This window comes from Carassius auratus, chromosome 8 (genome assembly GCF_003368295.1).
Source record: "Carassius auratus strain Wakin chromosome 8, ASM336829v1, whole genome shotgun sequence".
Lineage (NCBI taxonomy): Eukaryota > Metazoa > Chordata > Actinopteri > Cypriniformes > Cyprinidae > Carassius > Carassius auratus.
Window position 1 is genome coordinate 7085856 of NC_039250.1, and position 17472 is coordinate 7103327.

At 36.1% G+C, this 17472-nt stretch overlaps 1 protein-coding gene across 1 annotated transcript in view; it reads right to left on the minus strand.

The window, feature by feature from the left end:
- Positions 1–2642: 2642 nt before the first annotated feature.
- Positions 2643–17472, minus strand: part of acbd6 (acyl-CoA binding domain containing 6) — a 34823-nt gene continuing 19993 nt past the window's right edge. Inside the window, exons 7-8 of the mRNA XM_026269397.1 lie at positions 8413–8443; positions 2643–3103 (exon numbers count right to left, since the gene is read on the minus strand). Of these exons, the coding sequence (XP_026125182.1) occupies positions 2949–3103; positions 8413–8443 (186 nt within the window). The 3' untranslated portion in view covers positions 2643–2948. The remainder of the gene's footprint in view (positions 3104–8412; positions 8444–17472) is intronic.

Sequence of the window (17472 nt, forward strand, 5' to 3'; positions counted from 1 at the left end):
TTTAATGGTATGAAAGCAATATTTATGAAAAAAAAAAAAAAAACGGAAAAAATAAAATAGAGAAACGCGCCACAAACAAGCAGATTTCACTCAGCCATTGATTGGGGCTGCCGCGGCCATTACTGTTCGGCCTTTAATAGTTCAGTCTTACAAAGATAAACAGCGACAAAGACAGTTGGGATAATTTACACGCCACTTACAGCACTAGTATACATATAAATCGGAGCAAATTCCTGCACTGTTGCTTTTGCAAAGATGACAAACACAAGCGCAAATGCCATTATCATCGATCTGCGAGCTTTTATTACGAACTTCCTGAAGCTAACGATTCACCAGCCTCCCGGGTGAGAAGGAATAAATTAACATGCAAATAGTTATTCACCTTAAATGTAATCTGGGCTGCACAGACCGGCTATTTTTTCTCTTGTGTATGATGACGTTCACTGGCATCTTGTTTGGCATTTTAATTCAACAGCCATACAAATAAAGAAAGGGTCATTTTGCAAGGACAAATGGTCACGTGTCAGTATAACTGTAGAGGTGTAACTTAGTGGGCAGTATTTTCATTTGCATTTGATGTAATAAAGAAGCTGTGCTCATATTGATAGCCTACTCAATGCATCAGATTGACCTTGGCCTTTAATTGACTGGAACTCTGGAATTCTTGATTCTGATTGGTCAATGCACCATCCAGTTTGAAATGTAATAATACTCAGCGTCTCCTAAGTAAGCTTACTTATTTCATACACTACGCGGTTAAGAAGCCTACATAGTGCATAAGTATAAACAGTGTATAAGTGCATTGCATAGTGTGCCAATTTGGACACTCTATTTATTAAGAGTTGCAGGGATGATGCAAAACCTTTGAGTTTGAATTTTAGCTCTTTCAGTTCCATTGCTTGTTTTTTTATGGGTTTCTGGTTAATACATCAGTAAACCCATTGTTAACAAGCGGCTAAATGGAACTATATAGGTTGTCGGTGACATTAAATGTAATTACACGTTCGCGTTGGTCTACAAAAATATTACCTTTTTTTTTTTTGATATTAGTGGGATATTTTTCAGCATTTTTTGCTGGCTGGCAAATTCTAAGTGAGGGTGGAGTAAAGCATTGCATTAAAAGTAGCCCAGTACATGCCATTCCATTTATAAGCTGGACAACCGGCTGAATAGAGAAAGAGACAGAAAAAAAGAGAGAAAGTGAAAGGGACAGCCAGTGAGAGAGAGAACGAGTGAGAGTAACAAACCTCCACCATCTGCCACTAATGGTTTTAGGGAAGCATCCAGAGAGGCGACTTGTAAAAATGCATAAACGTTAAGTAAAGAAAGCTGAGCAATATGGAACATGATTTTAGAGGAGTCCGTGTCAAAAGTGAAGAGCTCAGGGGGAAATTGAGGCACATAATGGAAACGTAATGGGCTTAGTGTCACTGTCGTGCAGACAAGCCCACGGAGGATGCCGTCAGCGGCATTGAGCCTCCCCCAACTCCAGCAGATTTATGGAAATTACCGGAATAAGGGACAAACAGCCTTCACAAACAAACCGATACCATAATTCCTGCCTGTCTATAGAATATCTAAAGCGACAGACAGAGGATCTTGCCCTCGAGGAGGGATGCAGCTCTACAGACCCAAACCCGGCCAATGTTTCTCATTCCTCCACTTGAGTCCTGTTTTTATTCAGTCCATCATACTTGAGATCTCAATCTCATACTTGAGATTGTTTTTGAACAAATGTCTATCAGCTCTAGAGCATTGGGTAAAATAGAGTTTTGAGGATTTCTAATATGTGTTGGCGGATTGGAGAATGTAAAAAACACACAAAGTCATCCAGTGTATTTGTTGTTTTAAAGCATAAAAATTCAAATAAAGCTTCACCAACCAAAAATTCTATGATAACAGAAAGGAGGCACTGATCAGAGGTTACCCTCCAGAGACCAATGAGTAGAACAACTTATGCACTATAGAATTGTGCTACACTTACTATTAAAGGAATAATTAACCCACACATGAAAATATCCTTAAAATTGACTAATCCTTAGGCAATCCGAGATGTAGAGGAGTTTGTTTCTTCATTGGAACAGATTTGGAGACGTTTACCACTTACAAGAGAATTCTTTGCAGTGGATGGGCGCCTTCAGAATGAGAGTCTCTTTGGATTTTGACCAGAAATATTAGTTTAAAGATAAATCCCCTTGATGGATTTCTCCAAAAAAAAAAAAACAAAGGCAGCTTTTCGCTTCACAAGATGCTAATTAATGGACTGGATTGGTTGTGGATTATTGTGATGTTTTTATCATCTGTTTGGACTCTCATTCTGACAGCACCCATTAACTGCAGAGGATCCACTGGTGAGCAAGTGGATCCTCTGCAGTTAAAAATTTAAATTGTTAAAATTGTTAAATTTTTGTGTACTGTAACTATTGCATTTTTTAATGTCTAAACTGAGAATCAAAAAGAGGTTTTAATATCCATTAAATCAGAAAAAAATGTGTATGGCTTAGCTTAACAAACCTCAATTCCCTCCAGTTTTGGAATCACTTACATAATTTATATAATAATTGGCGCATTGCTTTACATTTACCAATTTTTGGTTAATTTAAAACAAGTAGCAAAAAAGTAAAAAAAAAAAAGGGACACCATTGTGTGTTTCCATGTCTTTAATAGTAACAACATTAACACATTCATTGGAATGTATCATTCTAGGACGAGGGAGGACAGGTTGTCTGAACTTAACTGTTTGAAAGTATAACAACTGTGCTTCAGAGCCAAATGGAATCAATGATAATAGTTCTAGAATGCTGAACTGATTGAGTTCAGGTCTGGAACTAGTGTCAGTTTGACCGCAGGCATGTACCATGTGGATGAGGAGCACAGTTTGTATGAACTTTTAACTTGATCATGTGGGTTTGGTTTGATTTTTGGAGTGAGATTTCACAGAGTGAGATTTAGCCTTTGGGAGCAGTGTACTGGCGCAGGAGAGAGGAGATAGCGCTAGACTCTGTCACCTCTTCTGGAAGGGAGCCTTCTTGATCTTTGATTGATGGGTCAGCTCCGGCCTTCAGGAGTAGCTCAACTATTTCTGCAAACTCACAAGCTGAGGCTAGGGAGAGTGAACACAAGAAAAAATATAAACAATGTTGGGTATATTTGCATTTTTTGCAAGGGAGTCAGTCAGACACACTGATAGAACAGTACTCTAGTTGGAAATCTGACTCTTTTCTCAAGTCAATAGAAAAAAAAAGAACTATATTAATTGATTCAAATAAAATTATAATTTAATATTTAATAATATAATATTTTACGTTTTAGGTTAGTTATAGGTAATTAGTTGTAGTCATAGGTAATAATTAATATATTAACATAATAAAAAAATGTTTCATTAAATAAAAAACATGAATTGAAATAAAAATACTTATTAAATACTAACTACATATTCTAAATACTTATTATAAAATATTTATAAAAACTGTTTATTTCAGCTAGATGCCAAGCCAATAAATAAATAACTAAAACTGAAATAAAAACATAACTTTAGAGATATATATATTTCTAAAATGGCTTACTAAAACTAGAATGAAAACAAAATATTACAAAATATTATTATTTATAACACTGCTACCAGTTCTTAGGTAACATGCCACCTTAAAAACGTAATCCAGTCCTGTTTACTCTCTCGTACACTTAAAGTAATTGTTACAGTATGTATGAAGACTCGATGTGCAAGCTGCATCTGTAGTTGAGCAGCAGGCTTGCATTTGTGCCCCATTAGGAGGCTGCAGGGCTGAAAGGGGCGGCACTCCTGTAACCCTGTTAGTGTCGTCTGCCACGCTGATGCAGGAACATTCCTCTAAATTTGAGTGCTTTTCCACGTCTGTGTCAACTATTGCCTTCTTTTAAAAAGGAGGAAAAACGCTCTCCTTATTCTTTCTCTTAGGTGAGTGGCTGATGTCAGCAGGAAAACCATGAGTGACAAGAGTGGCTTTTAACCTCAGACCCCCGACCATGAGAGAATGAGGGAAGGGAGAGGAAACGAGAGATTAAGAGTGAAGGAGAGTGAAAGAGAAGGCAAGTACAAGAGTGTGGTTGAAACTTAGTACTAAGTGAATGCTCACTGGCCAAAGTCATAAGAACCCATCTTAAGAGAACTCTAAGATATCTGGTCTCAATACATGGATCATATCCCACTTCAGCACTACCATTTATATTTTTGGGGCTGGTATGATTTTAAAGTCTCTTACGCTATTTAATAAAAACAAAAATACAGTAAAACCAATAATATTATAACAGTTTAAAATAACTTGAATACATTTTAAAATGTAGTTTATTCCTGCAATGGCAAAGTTGAATTTTCAGCATCATTACTGTGTCAAATGATCCTTCAGAAATCATTCTAATATGCTGATTTGCTGCTTAAGAAACACAGTCGCCCTACTTAATATTTTTGGGGAAGCCACTATACATTTTTCCAGAAGTCTTTAACGAACCGAAAGTCAACCGCATTTATTTAAACTATAAATCTTTTGTAACAATGTAAAAACTCCTTTACTGACACTTTTGCTCAATTTAATGCATGCTTGTGGAATAGAAGTATACATTTCTTAAAAAAAAAAAAAAAAAATTCCTGACCCAAATATTTTGAACGGCAGATCTGTGATTTGTCCCCCATGTTTTATTGTGTGGTAGGTAAAAAAAAACTATATATATATTGTACAGACACACACACACACACACACACACACACAGAGCTATATTACTTGCAGTTTGGAATCAGGAATGGATTTTAATTTGTATGACAAAAATCGTAGTTGGTAATGTAATCCATAATAATCCATTTTAGGTAACATAATCAGACTACTTTTAGATTACTTTTAAATTACTTTCGTCTTAACTCGTGTTGAACAGTAGTTGATGTTAAATGTTGAAACACTTCTTATACCTGATTTTTGTAAATCCAGTGGTCAGATGTTGTGCAGCGCCTGGCTAGTGACTTATCAGAACTGGACATTCTGAGTGTATACAGGTGCTGGTCATATAATTAGAATATCACCAAAAAGTTGACTTATTTCACTAATTCCATTCAAAAAGTGAAACTTGTATATAATATTCATTCATTACACACATACTAATATATTTCTAATGTTTATTTCTTTTAATTTTGATGATTATAACTGACAACTAAGGAAAATCCCAAATTCAGTATCTCAGAAAATTTGAATATTGTGAAAAGATTCAATATTGAAGACACCTGGTGCCACACTCTAATCAGCTAATTAACTCAAAACACCTGCAAAGCCTTTAAATGGTCTCAATCTAGTTCTGTAGGCTACACAATCATGTGGAAGACTGCTGACTTGACAGTTGTCCAAAAGATGACCACTGACACCTTGCACAAGGAGGGCAAGACACAAAAGGTCATTGCAAAAGAGGCTGGCTGTTCACAGAGCTCTGTGTCTAAGCACATTAATAGAGAGGCGAAGGGGGGAAAAAAAGATGTAAAAGCAAAAAAAAGTGTACAAGCAATAGGGATAACCGCACCCTGGAGAGGATTGTGAAACAAAATCCATTCAAAAATGTGGGGGAGATTCACAATGAGTGGACTGCAGCTGGAGTCAGTGCTTCAAGAACCACTATGCACAGACATATGCAAGACATGGGTTTCAGCTGTTGCATTCCATGTGTCAAGCCACTCTTGAACGACAGACAGCGTCAGAAATGCCTTGCTTCGAAAAGGACCAGACTGCTGCTGAGTGGTCCAAAGTTATGTTCTCTGATGAAAGTAAATTCATCAAAAAATTCAAATTCAAAAAAAAAGTGTCATGTCATCTGCTGGTGTTGGTCCACTGTGTTTTCTGAGGTCAAAGGAAGTTCGCAACACAGCCGTTTACCAGGAAGTTTTAGAGCACTTCATGCTTCCTGCTGTTGACCAACTTTATGAAGATGCAGATTTCATTTTCCAACAGGACTTGGCACCTGCACACAGTGTCAAAGCTACCAGTACCTGGTTTAAGGACCATGGTATCCCTGTTCTTAATTGGCCAGCAAACTCGCCTGACCTTAACCACATAGAAAATTGTATTGTGGGTATTGTGAAGAGGAAGATGCGATATGCCAGACCCAACAATGCAGAAGAGCTGAAGGCCACTATCAGAGCAACCTGGGCTCTCATAACACATGAGCAGTGCCAGACTGATTGACTCCATGCCACACCGCATTGCTGCAGTAATTCAGGCAAAAGGAGCCCCAACTATCTATTGAGTGCTGTACACATGCTTATACTTTTCATGTTCATACTTTTTTAGTTGGCCAAGATTTCTAAAAATCCTTTCTTTGTATTGGTCTTAAGTAATATTCAAATTTTCTGACATACTGAATTTGGGATTTTCCTTAGTTGTCAGTTATAATCATCAAAATTAAAAGAAATAAACATTTGAAATTTGTAATTAGTGGAATAAATAATTTTTTTGATGATATTCTAATTATATGACCAGCACCTGTATAAGCAAAAGGAAAATGTCAAAGATGAAAAAAAGAGGAATTAGAAAGAATCAAGAAACTATAAATAGTTTGTTGCTATTGTGTGAATAATATGTAATCATATAATCAATAACTGTAACTGTAGTCTGATTAAGAGTATTTTAAAATGTAATTTACTCTATATTACAAGTACTTCATTTTTGGTATCTGATTATGTAATCCAGATTACATGTAATCAGTTACTACCCAGCTCTCTCAGTTTTTCTCTAATTTGTAATTAATTTTAAAATAAAATAAGATGTGCTAGAGTTAAGTTAGTATGATAAATAATACAATAAATTATTTTCTATATCTAAGCTTTAGATAAAAGCATGTACTACATAATTAAATGTAAATGTACTAATAAAGATTACTGCCTTAGCATGCTCCACTAGACCTCATAAAGATATATGAAGATTAAAATCTTTTTTTTATCAGTCATCGTTTACTCACCTTCGTGTTGTTAGAAAACCCCATATGACCTTCCTTTGTGTGTGTAATAAAAGTAGATGTAGAATGCCCAAGCTGCTTTTCTCTATACATTGAAAGGGAATGGTGATCATGCTTGTACTTAGTCCCCATTTACATTCACTGTATGAAATATCTCTTTTAAAAAAATCATACAGGTCTAAGACAACATGAGACTGAGTAAATGATAACAGATTTTTGGGTTAACTGTCACTTTAAGTAGGAAGCAGAAAAGGAAAACTGTTTGATTTTTTTTTTCTCTCTCTCTAGTCCATTTTTTTGTTACAGTACAGTTTTATTTTCTGCACGCGTGTGGGTCCTTGGGCAGTAAAGCCCCTAGTGCCTCTGGGGAGCTGTAGAGAAGAAGAACAATTTACAGCGTGCAGTAAACCCCTCAATTAATCATGTGTCAGCCGCATGGCCCCACACAGGGAGAAGTGGAAATGAATTTTCATTCTGTGCTATTCGTCTCTCTGAGTTCATCGCTTATGTTTATTAGTCACTTTTTTATACCCCCCCCCCCCCATCATTTTTCTGCTCCCCCTTCCCAAAGGAGTGCTCATCTTCAGACATTCACCCTGCCACGCGACCAACCTGAGGACAGATGGCAAACACACACACACACACACACACACACACACACATAGAGAACAAGGGCCTGGAGGCTGCCCTTGTGTAGTCACATGACAGAGGAACACTGTTGATTTCCTCTGGGACAACTGGTGATTATTACAGGTCCTATTTACCACACATGTGTCTGTGGATAAATGTGACCATGCTCACACACACATACACCTTCCTTCTGTAACCTCAGATGAGGTGTATAAGAACTTCATTCAGAAAAAGAAAACATTTTATATACATTTCATAAGGATAAAAAAAAAAAATAGTAAAAACATTCATATTCATGTTACAAAAGATTTCTATTTCAAATAAATTCATTTGTTTTTAACTTTTCTATTCATCAGTGAATCCTGAAAAAAAAAAAAAAACAATCGCGGTTTCCACGTTTCCACAAAAATAGGCATGAAGCACAAATGTTTTAAACATTGATAATAATAAAAAGAATGTTTCTCGGACAAAACATAGTATATTAGAATGATTTATGATTTTACTCTGTTTACCAGCTTTGCATAGTCATATTAGAATAGATATTGAAAATTGAATACAACCTGTTATAAATAAGATCCCAGTATTTTAAAAACATAGTCTATAGTTTTTAAAAAGTGAATTAAAACATTTATCCACATGCTTTGCTCCATTGACGTCCATTGGAAATTAATGGAATTGAAATTGTTCTATTATGTTATTTTCTTTTGCCAGCATGGCAACTTGGATTAAACTAAAATATTCCTTTAACATATACGACTCCCATTTTGAGTTTAAGGATAAAAAAAATAGATTGCCACAGCATAGTTCTGTTCTTACCGTAGTGCAGTGCGGTCTGACCTTCATCATCCTGTGAGAGAGAAAAAAAGAAGTTTAGAGTTATAAAAGATATCGACCATTACATCTATTGTGAAACTCTTTAGACACTTTCTAATCTTTCTCTAAAATGACTTAGATTCCAAAAAGAACCATAAAGCAAACAAACATGTTCAAGTGTAAGGCCTGCCTGTTGAGCTCAACTACCGCCACATGATACAGCCTAAAACAGGTGATTTCAACTTGGAAAGGATTAGGAGAACAGATTAAACATTGATTTCCTGTCAGATAAACAATTAGATCCTGTAACCTCCAAAACAGACTTTTGAACAAATAACCAGGATCAGAGGAGCTTGAGGACTTTGTTTAGATGGACATATAAACCAGCTTAATATAAACAAACCTTTGACCCAAGTGCTCAACGAGGCTATGAGGCCATCATGCTGAATGTGTATAAAGGTCTAGGATGATCTATTCATCATCCCCTGCTGGGACCGTGTCCGATGCATTAGCCACAGAGACCGAGGGCATCACACAACAATAGATGCTTACACAATAGCCCAATCTGCCTGGTGTGCTGGTGACAAATTGCCACAGCTTGTGGTATCAGAGGTGCGATGCAGAGAAAGCCATATTTAGGGCAAGGATTAAGGATCCTGCATGTGTGTGGATATAAATCCAGTGGAATGCAACACTCAGGGGTCAGGAAGTTCTGCGCATAACATGTGTCGTCGGGCTAAATTTTATTTTAATTGCTACTTTAATATGCCTTCCCACCCTAATAATGATGACATACAGCATTATTGTTTTGGCTGAGTGGTTGGTGGAGATCATCAGCACTCAATGAGAACTACAGGGAGAGTTTTTATGACATGTCGCACGTTTGCCCCATCTGACACAACATCAGCCTGCATTATCCTCCATAGACGATATCATTAGCCCACTGCACAAAGGATTTACTCTACAGGTCATGCATTGTGTTTAGACGTATTATCATGTTGTAAAGCTTACAGTTTTACACTCTAACAAGTAAAACTTTTCATTATTGAGTTAATAGAAGCATTAACATAATTTTCAGAAAATAGGTCACACCTGACTATGAATTGGATTAGACCATAAATTACATTGTTGAAGTCATTTACAAGCATTATAAACACTAGTTTTTGTTACACTTCAAATTTAACATTGTTCAGAATAGAACAGAATTTTGAAAATTGTAAAAAAAATTGTATATTAGTGTAAATGTCATATTAAATTCCTGTGTAAATAACTTTTATTATGAACACCAAGCATAAAGTGAACGCGAACTTTAAATCACATAAAATGCAAAGGCCACAAAATACCATTCGCATCATCAGACTTAAAAAAATAAATATAATCTGGAAAAAAAAATTTTTTTTACTAAAAGCTTGTTTTGCTATATTAATTAAAACAATGCATAACAGAGTATTAAGCAAACTCTACATTTAAACAAAACATTCTTGAGCAAATATAGTTCACAAATGTCATTAGAGAAAAGGATTATTTTTCCTGTTTATGCCCAAAATAGGGTGGGGTGCACATCACTGAGCGCTAAACACACTTAAAGAGCCACACAGATGGGAAATCAAAAATTACCTGTATTACAGTGTATGATGTAGCTGTCCATCAGTGTAAACAATGTGCAAATAATTAAACCAAAAAGTACACGATTTATAAAGTTATTGGCTTCTAAAGTAAAGAGTCGACTCTGAATCGCTGAAACGAGTCGTTATAGATTTCAAATCTTTTACCCATCTCTATGTACGTCACTAGGAACACTTTGCATAATAATCTCCGCCTACCGTCTTGAGAGAAACGTAACTCTGACCTGCCCCACCCCCCACACAGACGCTCTGGTTGGTGTGATAGCATCAAGTCGAGGAGACAGTGTGTTTTTAATTGTAAAGGCAAGTTTGTTTTATTTTCACTGCCAAAGAATGAAGATCAGAAGAACCAATGGCTTAAATTCAATTTTACCACAATACCAGAGCAGCACAACAAATCCCTTTTGTTGTGTTCACAACATTTCACTGATGACTGCTTTTCTAATCTTGGTGAGTACAGCGGGATTTTCAAAGCATTTGGCCATAAAAGAGGGTTCATTACCAACTTTATTTAGACCAAAGAGGATCTCCAAATCACAACGCGAAGTATGATTATGAAGTTATGTGTTTGTTTTCTCCCGAGCGTCTTATCAGTATGTGTGTCTCCATTCAGATGTGCTATTCAGATTCAAACTGAAGCGCGGCTTGAATACACCCACGCAGAAGAAAAAGCAGCGAGACTGTTCAAGTTTTTTATTTTACTGTTTGCTTCGCGATGAGAGGAATAAGACATAATTCACCCCAAAAAGATGCTAACGCATTGTTTACCATGAAGTTGTGTGCAGAACAACCAATCAAACCTATGTCAGTTGACCAATCAGAACACAGTATGCTAGTGAAAGGTGGGGTTTAAGGAAACTGAATCTTTTGAACAGCTTCGCGCGAACCATTTGGGGATCTCTGAGAATTGAGGTAATTTTAAAATGATATTTTGACAAAATGACAATGTTTTTTAACCTTGGATGGATTTAAACCTATTGTACAGGACTTATAAACAGTGATAGGAAGCTTAGAATTTTCATCTTACTGGCTCTTTAATCAGTTTCATACTGGACACCAGAGGGCACCCTCACGTGGAAACTACACACAGTCATCACAGACATAATAGAACTCATGACGCTCCAGGAAATCCCTAATATGAGCAAAGGCTTTAGCTATAGCCATGACTGAATAAAAAGAAGATATAAATGCTTAAAACTGATCAAACATGAATACAGTAAACACACAAATTACAATATATGGTTTATCGGTGTTCTTCAAGCCATCTCTGGTATTTTCATAAAAACAAAGTATATTTATAATCCAATGCTAATCCAACTAAGATAAAAATTGTGTTTTATGTTCTGGAAAACATGGTTTAGTAACATTTCTCTGTCTGCCATTTGAGCTTGTTGCAATAAATTTTTGGAAACATGATGCTGCAAAACTGGAAGGCGTTCCGCAGATTATATTTTAAAACAAGCTTTGCATCAGGAGAGCCTATAATGCCTTAGAGAGTAGGTTTTGGAACAGCCATTATCAATTATTGAAAAGTGATGCTATCGTTCAGAACTTTGTTCTTTTAATCTGTAACCGAGTGAAATTTATTTTCCAAAGTAGTAAGCCAAGGTGAATGCCCTTGTCAGTCAGATGCTGCTTAAGTCTGATCCCATTGTTCCTAATACAAAAATCTTCATCGCACCAGGGCCAGGGCTCTCAAACGATCCTAGAGTCAGATGCTATTGTTTATGGAGAGGCGAGAGAGCGACTCCAGGGGCTCTCTGATTGGATTAGCTGGTTAAAATCCCCCTAGACGAACAGAATACTGATGCAGTCTCTCTCCTCACCTTCTCTGATACAGTTACTGCCCTCTGAACAGGATAAGGAGTACACGAATATCCGTAAACAATAAAATGCGAGAACACAAACAGACATAGCTGTTTCTGGTTTTTAATTAATAATAAACAATTATGTATTTATTTTCATATTTTCTTGTGATGCAAATTTGGTAATATATATATATATATATATATATATATATATATATATATATATATATATATATATATATATATTCAAAAACACTCTTATATTCACAATAATGACCACAGTTTGCACCAAAACGCTATAGTTAGTACAAATTTTTTGGAAACTGTGATTAATGTGGTAACTTAAAAACAACAACAAAAAAAATTGTTTGATTTTAACGTTGCAACTGTAACTATGACCTATGTTATTTTGACAGAACACATAACGGTAAGGGAAACATTAAAACTTAAAATCATATTATAAATGCATTATTAAATATAGAAATTTGTCAGTTCGAATATTTATTGTTGACACATGCACTGTTAAAAAAATCAGAAGAAATAAATGAGCAAAATTATTTTTCCTTCTTGACGGAGTAAAAAGTGGCAGATGTTTATGAGAATGGTGGATACAGAATATGGAGATGCACATAAATACATATAGCCATAATTAAACAGTGAGGGCTTTACAAAACATAATCTTCTTTCACTAATCTTGTGTGCAGGCAACATCCGCATTGGCCCAGAGCTCTAGAGCATGGACACAAGAGGCACTGTGAGGACGGAGACAGCAGACAAACAGGTTGGCTCGAACGTTAACTGCTATGATTCATGGAAAATGGATATAGACATACACCTGTTAGTCTATTTGCATTAGCAGAATCATATACTGTAATATTTTAAGTACACAGTTCAACCCTGGGATCCTTTTTAAACAATACAGAAGAAATTCATAAATATGCTGAACGCTTACTTGATGCTTCTCCTTACTGTTACTCCACGAACTTCCATTGCAACAAGACAAAAAAAATTCATAAAATAATTCTTAGACTGATTTTCTAATTTGGTGAATTAAAAAAATGCAGCTCTGTGTGTGAGTGCATGTATGTGTGAGCACATGCTTATATGTATTTATGTGTTTGCGTTTGTGAGGGGGTCAGAGACTAATGTCTCTAGAGCAGTCTGATGGAATCAGGCATAAATTGGATTGTCCTCCATTTGGTTTTCAAGGGAAAGTCAAGTAAGAAGCCGGCATAGCATTTATTTCAAGACAACTTCATCCTAATCAGGAAACTACATAGAAAGAAACTGCTAGACAAGGTTTCCTTGCGTTGCAGAAAACATAAATATCCCGAGACACATGAGTGAGAGAATACATATACATATATACATACACACACATATATACATATACAGTCTTGTTCAAAATAATAGCAGTACAATGTGACTAACCAGAATAATCAAGGTTTTTAGTATATTTTTTATTGCTACGTGGCAAACAAGTTACCAGTAGGTTCAGTAGATTGTCAGAAAACAAACAAGACCCAGCATTCATGATATGCACGCTCTTAAGGCTGTGCAATTGGGCAATTAGTTGAAAGGGGTGTGTTCAAAAAAATAGCAGTGTCTACCTTTGACTGTACAAACTCAAAACTATTTTGTACAAACATTTTTTTTTCTGGGATTTAGCAATCCTGTGAATCACTAAACTAATATTTAGTTGTATGACCACAGTTTTTTAAAACTGCTTGACATCTGTGTGGCATGGAGTCAACCAACTTGTGGCACCTCTCAGCTGTTATTCCACTCCATGATTCTTTAACAACATTCCACAATTCATTCACATTTCTTGGTTTTGCTTCAGAAACAGCATTTTTGATATCACCCCACAAGTTCTCAATTGGATTAAGGTCTGGAGATTGGGCTGGCCACTCCATAACATTAATTTTGTTGGTTTGGAACCAAGACTTTGCCCGTTTACTAGTGTGTTTTGGGTCATTGTCTTGTTGAAACAACCATTTCAAGGGCATGTCCTCTTCAGCATAGGGCAACATGACCTCTTCAAGTATTTTAACATATGCAAACTGATCCATGATCCCTGGTATGCGATAAATAGGCCCAACACCATAGTAGGAGAAACATGCCCATATCATGATGCTTGCACCTCCATGCTTCACTGTCTTCACTGTGTACTGTGGCTTGAATTCAGAGTTTGGGGGTCATCCCACAAACTGCCTGTGGCCCTTGGACCCAAAAAGAACAATTTTACTCTCATCAGTCCACAAAATGTTCCTCCATTTCTCTTTAGGCCAATTGATGTGTTCTTTGGCAAATTGTAACCTCTTCTGCACATGCTTTTTTTTTAACAGAGGGACTTTGCGGGGGATTCTTGAAAATAGATTAGCTTCACACAGACGTCTTCTAACTGTCACAGTACTTACAGGTAACTCCAGACTGTCTTTGATCATCCTGGAGGTGATCATTGGCTGAGCCTTTGCCATTCTGGTTATTCTTCTATCCATTTTGATGGTTGTCTTCCGTTTTCTTCCACGTCTCTCTGGTTTTGCTCTCCATTTTAAGGCATTGGAGATCATTTTAGCTGAACAGCCTATCATTTTTTGCACCTCTTTATAGGTTTTCCCCTCTCTAATCAACTTTTTAATCAAAGTACGCTGTTCTTCTGAACAATGTCTTGAACGACCCATTTTCCTCAGCTTTCAAATGCATGTTCAACAAGTGTTGGCTTCATCCTTAAATAGGGGCCACCTGATTCACACCTGTTTCTTCACAAAATTGATGTCCTCAGTGATTGAATGCCACACTGCTATTTTTTTGAACACACCCCTTTCAACTAATTCAACTAATTGCCCAATTGCACAGCCTTAAGAGCGTGCATATCATGAATGCTGGGTCTCATTTGTTTTCTGAGAATCTACTGAACCTACTGGTAACTTGTTTGCCACGTAGCAATAAAAAAATATACGAAAAACCTTGATTATTCTGGTTAGTCACATTGTACTGCTATTATTTTGAACAAGACTGTATATATATATACATATATACACATATATATATATATATATATACACACATATATATACACACACATATATATATATATACACACACATATATACACACACATATATATATATATACACACACATATATATATATATATATATATATAGCAAGGATGCAGTTAAATGATCAAAAGTCACAGTAAAGGCATTTATAATGTTTTAATGTTCTTTTGGACTTTCTATTCATCAAAGAAAAAAAGTCATAGTTCACCATACTATTGTTTTTCTGACATACAGCCAAGTATGGTGACCCATATTCAAAATTTGTGCTCTGCATTTAACCCATCCAAAGTGCACACACACAGCAGTGAACACGCACAAACCGTGAACACACACCTGGAGCAGTGGGCAGCCATTTATGCTGCTGCACCTGGGGAGCAATTGGGGGTTCGGTGCCTTGCCTCAGTCGTGGTATTGCTGGCCCGAGACTCGAACCTACAACCTTGGGGTTAGGAGTCATACTCTCTAACCAGTAGGCCAAGATCCCCCCCCCCAGTCTTATCCGTTCCACTATTACATTTCACCTCATCTTCGCTATTTGGAAAAGAGAACACTCTAGAAAACTACTCTTTCCCATTACGGCCACTGTATTTCAATCCATTCAGAGAGCATAGTCTAAGACTAACCCAAAGACCTAAAAACAGCCCTCTAATGACAACACAGGAAGAAAGCGAAAACAACAATATAAAAGCGATTAATGGAAAAAGAACAGTATATCAGGGTAAAGTGGAGAAAAAAAGAGGCAGAAATGGAAGAGAAATAGCAAAGATGAGGTGAAATGTAATAGTGAAAAGGATTAGACTATGTTTCGGAGGCGTCTGTTGTATCCATCTGTGAAGGCTTCAACGGGAGCTGGCATACATACGCTGCCCACCAGGTCACTAAAAGCTTTTATGTTTTCATACCAGCACAACCCGGCAGTTCCCCGTGGCATATGGTAGGTGTGCTGGGAGCCACTGTCACGGCTTTATCTAGCACGACTAAATCTCTCACAGGAACACCCTTTTGCTCTTTATCTCCCTCTCTCACTTGCTTTCTTTCCCTCTACTGTCCCAGACAGAAACATTAAACAAATGGGGAAAAATGCACATGCAATTATGATTTATGATGACTGGATGCAGGGAGCGCAGGGGTTTTTAATGACCCTGGCAGTAGACAGGAGGAGAAGAGAGGGATAGACAGAGGAGTGAATCGATATAACCACACGCCATTCATATGCAGATACGCTTATGATGAGCAGGTGCCATTAATCAAAGCATGCAGAAAATGCAGTCGTATTCATGATCATAACACCTATAGTCTTACACAGATATAATACAAGATTTATGAACATCTGGGTTCCTTCTTTACAATAAATATGTTCTTGTTCTTTTGCATACTGTATATTAAACTAAGATATTCAAGCTGCAAAGAGAGTGCATGTTAACGTGATTATTGATATGCGGTATCTTTAGAAATGTTCAAAAATGACTAAAAGCTGGTCTGTAATTTATAATAGGTATTTATGGTATAATAAACTGAGAATTTTGTGTCAAATCTAGGCACTTTTTAAACATTCATAATTTACACGTTGATAACATTAAGAATCATATTAGCATATTAGCAATCAGCATATTAGAAGGATTTCTGAAGGATCATATGACACTGAAGAATGGAGTAATGGTTGCGGAAAATTCAGTTTTGCTATCATAAGAATAAACTGCATTTATAAAAATGTTATTGTAATAAAACAATATTACCGTTTTTTAACTGTATTTTTGATCAAATGATTGCAGCCTTGATGAGCATAAGACTTCTTTCAAAATGTTACAGAAAGAGAGAAACACTAATACCATGAAACAAAGAATTTGTAAACTTTATATATATATATATATATATATATATATATATATATATATATATATATATATATATATATATATATATATATATATAAATATTCTGATGTTCTTGATGTTTTTTGACTGAAAATTCTGTAATTTCCTCATGATATGATCAAGGACCTTAATACATTAGCAGTTAAAACAATATTTTAAAATATAAGTCACTGGGGTATATTTGTAGCAATAGCCAAAAATACACTGTATGGGTCAAAATTTGATTTTTCTTTCATGCCAAAAATCATTAGGATATTAAGATCACGTTCCATGAAGATATTTTGTATATTTCCTACCATACATATATTAAAACTTAATTTCTGATTAGTAATATGCATAGCTATGCTACAAACTTCATTTGGACAGTTTTAAAGGAAATGTTCTTTTCAAGAAAGTAGAAAACAAACATTCCAAAATGTACTTGTGACACTGTGATTACAGAAAACTAAATAATAAATAAAACACACAAAACAATAAAAAAAGGGAGTTTAATATTTTAACTAAAAGACAAGAAGACACAAGAACACTGCATAGTAGGACTGACCCATATGAGTGTGCACACAAGGGTACTTTCTCGTTGGGAAAGCTGTGTTAAAAGGATCAGGCGGGTGGACTGCTCCTAATTGAATCTATTTCACCTCTCTGTGCAGTGTGTTAACCTTGCCAGCCAGTCTGTGTGTGTGAGGGTTAG